Source organism: Paramormyrops kingsleyae, chromosome 8 (assembly GCF_048594095.1).
Source record: "Paramormyrops kingsleyae isolate MSU_618 chromosome 8, PKINGS_0.4, whole genome shotgun sequence".
Classification (NCBI taxonomy): Eukaryota; Metazoa; Chordata; class Actinopteri; order Osteoglossiformes; family Mormyridae; genus Paramormyrops; species Paramormyrops kingsleyae.
The window spans coordinates 31,795,794-31,808,550 of record NC_132804.1 but is presented as its reverse complement, the minus strand read 5'-3'; the positions used below and the strand labels follow the sequence as shown (position 1 = coordinate 31,808,550).

General features: G+C 43.0%; 1 protein-coding gene across 1 annotated transcript in view; it reads right to left on the bottom strand.

The window, feature by feature from the left end:
• LOC111835901 (inter-alpha-trypsin inhibitor heavy chain 4) overlaps positions 1 to 10,059 on the bottom strand; it is a 71,266-nt gene extending 61,207 nt beyond the window's left edge. Inside the window, exon 1 of the mRNA XM_072715153.1 lies at positions 9,933 to 10,059. Within this exon, the coding sequence (XP_072571254.1) occupies positions 9,933 to 10,007 (75 nt within the window). The 5' untranslated portion in view covers positions 10,008 to 10,059. The remainder of the gene's footprint in view (positions 1 to 9,932) is intronic.
• Between the last annotated feature and the right edge of the window lie 2,698 nt (positions 10,060 to 12,757).

Below are 12,757 nucleotides of genomic sequence, written 5' to 3'. Positions count from 1 at the left end.
GAAAGACATACCCATGAGACATAACTATCAGAAAGACATACCCATGAGACATGCTGATCAGAAAGACATACCCATGAGACATAACTATCAGAAAGACATACCCATGAGACATGCTGATCAGAAAGACATACCCATGAGACATAACTATCAGAAAGACATACCCATGAGACATGCTGATCAGAAAGACATACCCATGAGACATAACTATCAGAAAGACATACCCATGAGACACGCCGATCAGAAAGACCCATGACATACCCGTCAGACATAACTATCAGAAAGACATACCCATGAGATACGCCGATCAGAAAGACATACCCATCAGAAAGACATACCCATGAGACATAACTATCAGAAAGACATACCCATGAGACATGCTGATCAGAAAGACATACCCATGAGACATAACTATCAGAAAGACATACCCATGAGACACGCCGATCAGAAAGACATACCCATCAGAAAGACATACCCATCAGACATAACTATCAGAAAGACATACCCATGAGACATGCTGATCAGAAAGACATACCCATGAGACATACCGATCAGAAAGACATACCGATCAGACATACCAATCAATCAGACATACTTATCAGAAAGACATATGTATCAGAAAGACATATGTATCAGAAAGACATACCCATCAGAAAGATATACCAATGAAGACATAACAATGAGACAGACAGACATACCCATCAGACATACTGATCAGAAAGACATACCCATCAGAAAGACATACCCATGAGACATGCCCATCAGATATACCATCAGACATACCCATCAGACAGACATACACATCAGAAAGACATACCGATCAGTCATACCCATCAGACAGACATACACATCAGAAAGACATACCTATCAGAAAGACATACCCATGAGACATGCCCATCAGAAAGCCATACCAATCAGAAAGACATACCGATCAGAAAGACATATCCATCAGAAAGACATACCCATCAGACATACTGATCAGAAAGACATACCCATCAGAAAGACATACCCATGAGACATGCCCATCAGAAAGACATACCAATCAGAAAGACATATGTATCAGAAAGACATACCCATCAGACATACTGATCAGAAAGACATACCCATCAGAAAGACATACCCATGAGACATGCCCATCAGAAAGACATACCGATCAGACATATCCATCAGACATACCCATCAGAAAAACATACCTATCAGACAGACATACCCATCAGAAAAACATACCTATCAGAAAGACATAACAATCAGAAAGACATACCTATCAGAAAGACATACAGATCGTCCAATCTGTGAAGAAGACATGCAGGTGATATTTGTATAGATTTATCTACACCCTTCTGGCAGTGCTGCCATTGCAGTCAGGTCTCACAGACTACGAGGAGTAGAAATTGTCCGACTTGGCTACAGTCAGTTTATACTCCACCCCTGCAGCCGCCGGCAGATCGCGCTCCACGTTCCGTCAGCTGCAGTCGAACGCACCCATTGCTTCTTTTAGGGAGGATGGGCAAAATTACAATGTCGTCGGTGATTGGCTGTTGTGCTGGTGTTCAGTAAACCTCTGCTCGATAGGCCATCGAGTTGTCTGTCTCAGCGCATTCACTAAAACGGAGCAAATTTGGTTGATCGAGTTTTATAGTCTGTGTGTATCATCGTGATCGTCCTTATTTTTTATCGATAAAAAATCGAGATCGTTTTATCGCCCAGCACTAATAGCATAGTTATAATTCAATTAAATTAGGTATTTTACATTCATTAGAAAGCACAGTCTTGGAGATGCAAGTCAATCTGGAGGCTTCTTCAATTCAAAGCAGAGGATCATTATATACTGTAGCCGTATTCATAGCTTACCCGAGGCCTCTCTCCCTGGTATACTGTAAGAGACTTAATATGAACATCTTTCTGGTACATCCCATCTCTTTCCCTTGATGAGGTCTGATAAAATGGTTATAGGAGAGGATTGCTGAGAATATTATTTTCCATCAGGCCACGTAACTATGACAAATCTGGTAGATTTTAAATGACAGACATATGGACATAATGCAGTTACAGGATGGTGGTTTACCTGCAGAGCATTGCTGCTTGTCGCACCTCCACCAGTGCCTTTCCATATGTCCTCCTCTATCCTCTATCCACCTCTCTGGGCATAGACGGGTCATCAGCTGGGGACCACCAGTCATTGATGTTTCGTTCCTTTAACCCCAGTACATCTCATGGTGGCGGAGCGATGACTGGGATTTCCCCAGCCACCCCCTACTGATGACCTAGGTATTATTTGACCCCCAATCCGTATCCTTTCTCCTCAACCACAGCCAAAAACTGCCCTTCTCTGCTTCTTCTGCCAACTCTTTGATGGCTCTCTGACACCCCACTCCTGTGCATCCCATGTCTCTGAGGAGGCGCATTGTTGAGGATCCAACGAAGCCCCTACATCCCACTTCGACGGGGCACAGGATAGCTTTCCAGCCAGCCTCCTTACAACTCTCCACCAGGTCCATGTACTTGGAATGCTTCCGTTCATTAGCAGCCTCTATACCCTCCTCCCATGGGACTGTAAGCTTCACTAACAGAATGGTCTTACGTGGTTCTGACCACATGACTAGGTCTGGCCGGAGCGACATCTCTACAATCTCCCTGGGGAATTGGAGCTGCCTCCCCAGGTCTACCCTCATGGTCCACGCACTGCTAGGAGAGAGAATACTTGATGTTACTTTCTGGCGAGGGGGGTTGATCGCTTCTCCAGCCCTTCTGAACAGAATCTTATCTCTCTGAGGAGCAGGAAGTCTGATAGGATGTGTTGGAGGCTCACATTGCTGGCACTGCAAAGTGGGCAGATCTCCTCAGCACCAAACCACTGGTGCAGTTTCTGGGACAAGGTAGGGTGTCATAGGTGGCTCTGACCAAGAAGCTCAGTCTAGCTTGGGGGATCTTCCACAGATCAGACCATGACAAGGATCTGTCTGTGACGCCCTCCCATCTTGTCCAGCCTCCCTGCCGTATCTGAGACAACGCTTTAATTTTAACACGCTCCAGCTCGGTCCTTGTCACTTCTGCTACCACCATGGCTTTCCGTTCTTCTTTGGAGGCCTTTGACCAAAATAGAGGGGGGTCGCTCCTTCCAAGGCCTGCTTGGCCCTCCTGAACTCTTCCCACCACCTCTTGATGCTTCAGTCTGCTGATTGTTGTATCAACCTCTTCTTGGGCTTTCCACTTCCTCCCTGTTCATACTTGGGAGTCAGCTGCTCTCACCTGCTGGTCAGTAGACTCCCTCAACTCCAACACCATCCGAGCCTTTTCCTGTTTGTATCCAAGACAGATGGATTTCAGTGGCAGTTGCAGTATGTTCCTGCCAAAGAGGCCTACCTCCGACAAGCATCTTGGCAGTCCCAACCATTTCCTGATGAATGAGTTTGCTAGTTTGTCCATCTTGTCTACCACTGACAAGGGGACTTCGCTCAACTTCAGCGGCCACATGACCCTTGGGTACAACACAGCTTGATAGCTCCATACTTTGTACTTCCCGGGGAGCTGACTCTGGTTGATCCTAGCTAGGCCATCCCTAAGCTGCTTTCTCACTGTTTCCCCCATCCTCCTGTCAGAGAGATCAGCTGTATAAGTACGGCCCAGACTCCGAACAGGATAATTTGCCACCACCCGTGACAAAGATGATCTTATCACTTCTGACCCCTTTCCTGATGGACAGACTGCGCGATTTGGCTGGTTTGACCTTCATCCTTGCCCACCCCAAAAGCTCGTCGATCCTTTCAAGTAGTCTGGTTGTACACGCTGCTGTCTGGAGAGTGGTTGTGATGTCATCCATATAGCCTCTCACTGGTGATAGCCTCTGGCCTGAGGTCAGCTTCACTCCCCCAACCACCTTCCCTGCCCCAATCAGGATAACCTCGAAGGCTGCAACAAACAAGATGGGAGAGATCGAGCATCCCATCACAATACCCACCTCCAGCTGTTGCCAGTCTGTGATGAAGTCCTGATGGGAACAACACATCTTAAAATCTTGAAAATACTTCCATACCAGCATTTTGGTATGGTCTGGAATGTGGAAGAAATCCAACGCGTACTTGATAAGCTGGTGGGGGACAGAACCATATGCGTTAGCAAGGTCTAACCACACAACATGCAGGTCGCCTTTCTCCCGTTTTGCTCTTTGGATCTGCTCCCAAATAACTGCAGAGTGTTCCACACAGCCTGGAAAGCCAGGCACTCCTGCTTTCTGGCAGCTGGCACCTTCTGCTTTCCTTCCATTACTTCAAACCTGCCCCTGCACTCCTCGTACAGAATGTCTCCAATCCGATTCAGCTTGGTCTCAACACAGCCATGTAGTGAATGATGTAGAATGCAGCTGAGATCCTTATCTAGCTGTACTGCTGCCTCATTCGCTTTTGGCCACTTGATCAGTTGCCTCCGTCCAGGCTTTCTCTTCTTTCTTTGAACTGACTCCTAGTTGTTGGGGCTTGCCATTCTGGAGATGGTGGATATCCTGTGGTTATCTCTACCTATACCACACTCAGAGGGAGCAATCTCCTCCAGGGAACCTCCTGTATCCTCTACTTGCCTTTCTTCAGCAACATGGGAACTCTCAGCACTGTGGTTAGCACCCTGGCTTTGGGCTCCCCTTGTCTGATCTGCTTTTGCAGTGCAACGTTGCTGCCAGTCACTCCTTTCACACCTCTTTTTTCCCTGGTGAATCCTTAAGCCTCTGAAAGTGGTCACCTTCTGCCATCCACACCTGCATCTTCTCATACTCTTGGAATCATTACCTGTGTCCGTTCCAATCATATGGACAATATAATTGAAGAGATAACATGAATTTGATTTAACGAGTAATGACACTTTACAGCAATGCCTTTTTTCTCTACAGTTGATCTGAGTAATGTGATGTCGATTCTAGCCCTAGTCTGTTTTCGGTCTTAGTCTTGGTCTCGACCAGTCTTGGTCTTGGTCTTGCCTTAGTGTGTCTTGGTCTTGGTACCCTCAAGTCTCGGCAGTGTCTTGGTCTTGATACCCTCCAGTCTCGGCAATGTCTTGGTTTCGGTTTAGGTGGTCTTGACTACAACACTACTTGTTAGCCCTCTGTATTAAAGTACCTGATCCTGCTCTGTTTCCTGTGGAGTCATTAACTGTGATGTTGGTTATTCTGTTTCGCTATGCATGCTTCCCTGCCTTTTGGCTGTTATTAATTTTATCTCAGTAGATCATTTTTTTTTTGTTCTGTTAGTTACATCCTTCTCCTATTCAGTTTTGACCACTTGTGGTCATTTTTTGCAGTGTTTTCAGGGTACAGTAAAATTACGTTATAGTGGAGTCGCTTATAACGGAATATCGTCTGTAACGGACGAGGTCCGCTGTTCCCGGCCGTGCGCCTTTATGAACATGCAGGAAAAGCATCGGCTATAGCGTACGGAATTTCGCTTATAACGGACAAACAATTTGGTCCCCAGGGCCGCTTTTAGCTGTAGTTTTGTTTGGTTATAACGGACATTCAGCTCCGCCTACAAAGCGCATGGCGTGCTGGTGATATCCAGCGCAGATACGTACGTAGTCGGGATTATTAATAGTCACGCATCTGGTCAGGTAAAGTTGGATTACTACATGTACAATATAATAATCTATACCACAAGTGTGTCTGCTGGGGTGTAGCATGAGTAAATGGTGTCCTGTAGTTGTGTTCTGGCCATACAGCAACTCTGGATATAACGGACTGTTTTGCCAGGTCTCTCTTAGTCCGTTATAACGGGATTTTATTGTATTCAGTTCCTGTAATAAACCCCGTTTTTTTGTGGAGCCGCAAGTGGATTGCCACTTTCCTTTCCTGCTCCGAGTTCATAACAGAAACCCAGAGTTTGTGACACTAAATTGGGCAAATTAGCCAAACATTGCAAAAGCTACCGCTATATGTAATGTCCAATTCACACCTTGAATTTTAGGGACAAAGAGTTGGGGTGAGGGAATTAAGGGTAAAAAATATAGCTAATTACGGACAGACATTAGTTATTTTATTTCAATTCAACATGATGGAGACAAAATTATGCGAAAAAGCACTTTTGTTCGAGCACCGTTTACAAATGCAGCGCTTAAAAATACAGACACTACTACAACGTGGTATTTTTAGCCAAATAAATTACCACTGAATAATTTAAGCAATTTTGCCATAAATTTGGTAGCAAATTCACACTGAACCATGTGACCCGAGGAGGCTGTAAACTGATATTTTAATCAGGTGTATTACAGTTTTTCTGAATTGCTAAAACACTAAATCCCATTGTAAAAACTAAACTGTCAACTACCAAAACTCTTTCATCAAATCAATCCCACAGTTGTCAAAATCTTATACACTATTCACCTGGTTAGGACACAATTTGCAAATCTGAACCTCCCATTTACAAAAACTCTAAACACATTCTCAAACACAAAACACATTTAGCAGTGTGGTGCACTTGTACCCAGAATGGTGCACACAGACTACAGAAGTTAAACACAACCAGGGGCGCCGTAAGGGGGAGGAAAGCTAGGACGATTCCAAGGGCCCCTGAGTGACAGGGGCCCTAAAAAATTAGGAAAATAACTGGATTGGTTTGGACTGGGGGGCCTAATATGATATGCTTTCATGGGGCCCAAAATCTCTAGCGGCGCCCCTGAACACAACTAACACACTGTTTTCATCATTTACACAATACCACTCAAAATTGAAAACACATGTGTCCAATCAGTGAACTCAATTAGTAAACAGTATATAAGCCTAGTCAAATGCAAAAGGCATGAGTGGATCCAACAATGGAGCAACACAATAGAAGAGGAAGAGGAGTCCAAGTCCGTATCAGAGATGGTGGGCAAGGACGAAGACCAAGAAGAAGATCTGTAATTTCAAATGACATTTGAACAACTGTCATAGATCATGTTCTGGTGCATGGCATGACTTTGAGGGAGGCAGGGCAACGTGTACAACCAAACCTAAGCAGGTTCTCAGTGGCATGGAAAAATATTTTCCTCTGTTACTGTGTTTGAAAACATTTACTGAATAAAATGTATGTGTGTGTGTGTGTGTGTGCGCGCTTCTAACTAAATGTTTTTTTTTTTTTAGAATTGGAAGACAGCCACATGAGGGTGGAAGAACACGCATGTTCTCACAACACCAGGAGACACTTATTGTGGATATGGTCCGTCAAAATAATGCAATTCGACTGCGTGAAATACAGCAACGGATTATAGAAGACAACATACATTTTGAGGGAATAATTAGTGTGAGTCTGTCAACAATTGACCGTGTCCTGCAACGCAACAGGATAAGGATGAAACAAGTTTATCGGGTCATTGATGTTGTATCGTTGCGTGCTTTCTGCTGTCGTTAATTAAAACCCGTGTTCCTGATCCCTGGATTCCTGCCTGTTTGTCTACGCTCCGGGCGCTTACGCGATCGTAACAGAATGACCGGACTGGGGATACTAACACAGACGTGGACTAAATACAATGAACTAATGACAACAATCAGAAACAGCTGTAAACCACTGCGATTCCACATGAGGTTAACGAGGGGGCGTGGCACACGTTAGGATCGGACGGAGTGGGGCGTGACAGAAACTGTGAGAGTGAAAGAGCAACGATGTCAATATGTGCAAGTAAGTGAACTTTTACAGTAAACTCAGTACTAGAATGTATCCTGTATTGTCTGGGAAGCAGCACATGTATACATCATACTGTGTCATTTACAGAACTAAATGTAGTTTGTTTTCACTGTGTACAGAGAATCTTTGAGCTTGACTCAATGGTTAGGCCTGAGGTGTTGTGCTAATTGTGTGAAGTGTTTTAATAATTGTGTGAAATGTTATGAAAAACCGGGCCCCGTTTTCAAAATTGTGCTTAAGCAATTGAAAAAAACTGTAAACCCTATTGAGGAGTTTTTTTCGGCATGGAGATGGAAAGTATATGACCGAAACCCTTACACACAGGAAAATCTGCTTCAAGCAATGAATGGAGCATGTGGTGACATTGGAGTGGAATCTTGCCAGGGCTGGATTAGGCATGCTAAAGGATTCTTTCCCCGTTGCCTTGCAAGGGAGAACATAGCATGTGACGTGGATGAAGTCCTGTGGCCTGACCCAGCACAGAGGCGTGATGCTGAGGCAGAATAATTTTTCTGAATATGCGGTAAAAATATATAATTTTTATTTTTTTTTTTGTAAAACTTTTTTTGCTGCAGTCCTTTTTTGTTTAAATGTGAGTACAAGGATAAATGAATAAATAAATATTCTCCCGCTATCCCACAGTGTTGTATTTATTCATGTACTGTAGTGTGTAATCGTTAAGTTGTGTTTGCACATTGGCTGGTTTTGTGTGGTTTTTGACAGTAGTGCTTGATTTTGAGTAAAGTTAAAATAGTTTTGGGTCAAATGTTTGGTTTTGCAAGACAAGTCGAAGGTTTTGTGAGTGTAGCTTGAATTTTAGAGTTTGTGTTTAGTGTTTTGAGACAGAGATGAGATTTTAGGAAATGTGTTTTAGCTATTCAGAAACTGTAAAGCACAGTACATAACCATATGTTTTTTTTTCATTTTCCATTCTGTCCACCTTTATTCTCCACAATCAACCTTATTACTTTGTTTAGGCCTGTAATTAGTCTGTTACACACATCTTGGATCACTCTCCTCTCCCAAAATAACTATTGCTTGGACACGCTGCTGCTTTGTACCTGGCTTGGCCTCCTTGCGGATGAAGTCTTTCATCATGTGCCAAACAAGCTCAATGGGCTTCAAATCTGTTTAATTTTCATATACCACACTGCCCCTCATTGCTCGATAATATCAGTCTTATTATCCACCTCATCTGCAAAGGGGGAAGTAAAATAAAATTCTAATTTCGTCAATAAACTGACTAAAAACATTTTTAAGCCATCTTTGCCTCAACAGAAACAATTTCTTAAATTTCACAGGCCATTTATTGCAGTGTACTCAGTTTATTAATGAAATTAGAATTTTGTCTACAAGAAAATGATACTTGCTTAGATTTTCATTTTTTGCAGTGGTGTTAAAATACCTGATTTCAGGTAAGTCACTTCAGCTTTCATAATCACTGCTCTCTCTGGTGGATGGATAAATCATTGCAAGTACTTTACACACAGAGAGTTAAGGGGTGGATCATGCCAGCCTCCTTGTTCATTAGATCATCGTGGGGGATCTCATTACAGTCAAGGTCCCACCCAGGACTCAGCAGGGGCCTGTGAAGGACCAGCCAAGGCCCCATCATGGAAACAGGGGAAAATTCAAGTGGCTAAATCTGTACATACACAGTTCGGGTTTTGAGACTAATTTATTGCTGAGCAAGCAAGTGTTGCGCAGACACAAGGGCATAGAGAGGATGAGTTTTCTGCTCTCAAGCATACACGCATGCGTGGTTTTTATGTTCACAGGTTTTGAGAGGCTGACCACCAGATCAAAATATTGGAGGCCTTAGTAAAGGACTTTGACTCCCAGTTGTGCAACACACTGGAGCACTAGGTTACCATCGATCCCTGCTGTATTGCTACAGAAATGTGAAGCAAATAGTCTGTTGGACATTAAGCAGAATTGACCCCAAGACTTCTGTTTGTATGTTTAATTACAATATCACATGCTGCTGCAAAACTTTTTCTAGCTCAAAAACATGTTTTAAAGGACCACCAGAAAACTCAGTCTTTGAATCAGCTGTAGAGATGGTTTTTAATCCAAGTGTTTAAGAGAGAAGACTTCTGACTCAAAAAAGCAAGCTCAATGAATCCTGTGCTGTAAAGTCCACAAAACTTTGAAGAGATACTCTGACATTTGTTTGTTCATTTGTTAAGGATATAATTTAAAGTTTGAGACAGATAAACTGCCAATTAACTACTTTTGTTTATTTGGTGTTTTTATCTATTCAATAAAAACTCTGTATCCTGGTGAGGATCTTACCTTCTGAATGTCCCTCTTGATAACAGCAGAAGAAACAGAGGCCAATAAAAAGCTGAGAACAACCAGTGGCACCATTTCCAAGAAGAACTGGAGAGCAGATGGAGATGGCCCCTTTTTAAAGCCAGGAGAGCAGCAACCCATTGGCATTGTGACACTCAAAAACACACAGGAGCCAGTTAATCATTGTACTTTTATTGAACGTATCAAAGTCCTCACATTCCCTTTTCCCAGTTGACCAGTTCTCTTACTGGAAGTTGAATGACCAGATATTCATATTTACATAATCCAAATCAGCCAAGCAACCAACCAAACAGTACATCTTCAAATGATTCAGAATGACTGATTGATATCAATTTAATATGTTTTATAGACCAGCATGGTGAAAGACGAAGACATGATTCACGAAGTGGCTCTAAGGCAGAAGCAGTTATACATTAGAAAACCAAACAACATAAGAGATCTAAAACAAAGGCAGGTAAGCAAGTAGAAGTCATGAACTAAAGCAGGGAGGTAGGCACTGAAACATAACAGGAATAAGTCAAGAACCACAAACATGGTAAGGCTGCCCTCAAACCCATGACAAGAGGAGAGTCTTAGCTAATTACGCCATGCAGCCGCCAGAGGAACAGGGAAACACACTTGGAGCTAAGAACACAAGAATTGCCAGTGAAATGTGCTGGCCAAAAAAAAAAAAAAAAGATACCAGCGCTCCACCAGTCACCTGGAACATCAGACATTGACAGAAAGGCTTCTCTAGTGGGCCAGAAACTGCAGCTTTCCCTTTTGCGGACCAAGGGAATGTCATCTTCTGAATACATAGAGCAGTTAAATGTGCATCAGGAACCATACCAGGGGTTCTGGGAACCCATACCACTATATCTAGGCCTGCAGAACTCTAGGTCTCGGGCCAGAACCGAATCCAAGGGCCAGGGCTCTCATTCAAACACTGCCAGGTCAGGCAGAAGGGATTTAATTAGAAGACCAGACAAGAAAAGTGACGAGAGGTCTAAAACACTGAACTAAAACAGAGCAACAGAGGAACAAAAGGAGCAACAGAGGAACAAAAGGAGCAACAGAGGAACAAAAGGAGCAACAGAGGAACAAAAGGAGCAACAGAGGAACAAAAGGAGCAACACAAGGGGGGAAACTAATGACTAAGGAACAGAATGAGGGCAAGCACTTAAATACATAGATAACTAGGGCTACATGAGGGACAGGTGCAGACCAAAACAATTAACCAAACACTAAGGTTAGGAACAAGATTCAGGTGAGGCCTATTAAATACTTAAGGCTTCAAACACTAGGAGAAACCTGAATAACAAGATTTACAAAACTGGGGCACAAGCAGGAATAAAGGTACAAAGCAAGTAGCCATGCAAAAATACACCAATACATAACAGGAATAAAGCAAGAACCAAAAATGATAGGAAAAAAATAACTAAAAAAAGGACCTAAAATGGTGAGGCTGGCCTCGAACCCATGAGAAAAGGGCAGCTTCGACAAAAGCAACCCACTTAGCCCATTAATCCACATGGTAGATAGTGGAACAGGGGAACTGACAGTGGAACAGACATAATGAGGGGGCAGCACAGGGACCAGTCCTGACCATATGACTAATATACTGTATACAGTAACATTCAAAAGTTTGGACACATCCACCGATACATTTTTTGAACTAGTTATTTGCAATTACACTACGTTGTAACATAATTATAAAGACATAAAACTACAGAATAACATGGAATTATGCACTGGCCAAAAAGTATTAATCATCAATTTGTTGGAGGGGGGTGTTGGAACTCAAATGGTTGCTGGTTCAAATCCCTCAGTCAATAGAGTGATCATGCCATTGGGCCCTTGAGCAAGGCCCTTAACCCTAATTGTTCCCGGAACTGGTTGGCCTTATTTTCTCCTCTACGCCAGTTTCATGAGTTGGCTTCCTGGGATGCTTTTCCTGTTGTTCTCAAGGGGTTCCCACATATACTGAGCTCTCATTGGTCGCTTTTCTTTCACTCTGGTCAGACTCCACCAAAACCATTTCTACTCTGGTTAGGTCAGGTGGCCAAGTCCTGTAATGCAGCCATCTATCGCTCTCCTTTGTAGGCAACTTGGCCTGTACAAAACTTTGACTGGTACTGTACACTCATTGCCCACTTTTTTAGGTACACCTGTTCAAATGCTTGTTGAAGCAAATTAATCAGCCAATCATATGTCAGCAGCACAATGTCCAAAATCATTCGGATACACGTCAGGAGCTTCAGCTGATGTTCACATCAAACTCCATAAAGGGGAAGAAAGGTGATTTAAGTGACTGAACATGGCATAGTATGAGTATTTCAGAAACAGAAATGGCTGATCTTATGCGATCCTCTCACACAAACATCTCTAGTTGTCCAGGAGTTTACAGAGAATGGGCTGAAAAAGAAATAACATCCAGTGAATGATAGTTAATTGAGTGAAAATGCCTTGTTGATGGCAGAGGTCAAAGAAGAATGACCAGACTGGTTCAAGCTTGGTTCAACAGTAACTCAAACACTCATTAAAACCAAGGTATGCAGAATAACATCTCTGAATGAACAACCTGTTGAACCTTGAAGCAGATGGGCTAAAGCAGCAGAAAACCATCAGGTGCCACTTCTGTCAGCTAAGAAAAGGAAACTGAGGTTACAGTGAACATAGGCTTACCAAAATTGGACAATGGAAGATTTGAAAACTTTTGGCTGGTCAGACGAATCTAGATTTCTGCTAAAACATTCAGATGGTAGACATCAGAATTTCACATTACCAACATGAAAGCATGGATCCATCCTGCCTTGTATCAACAA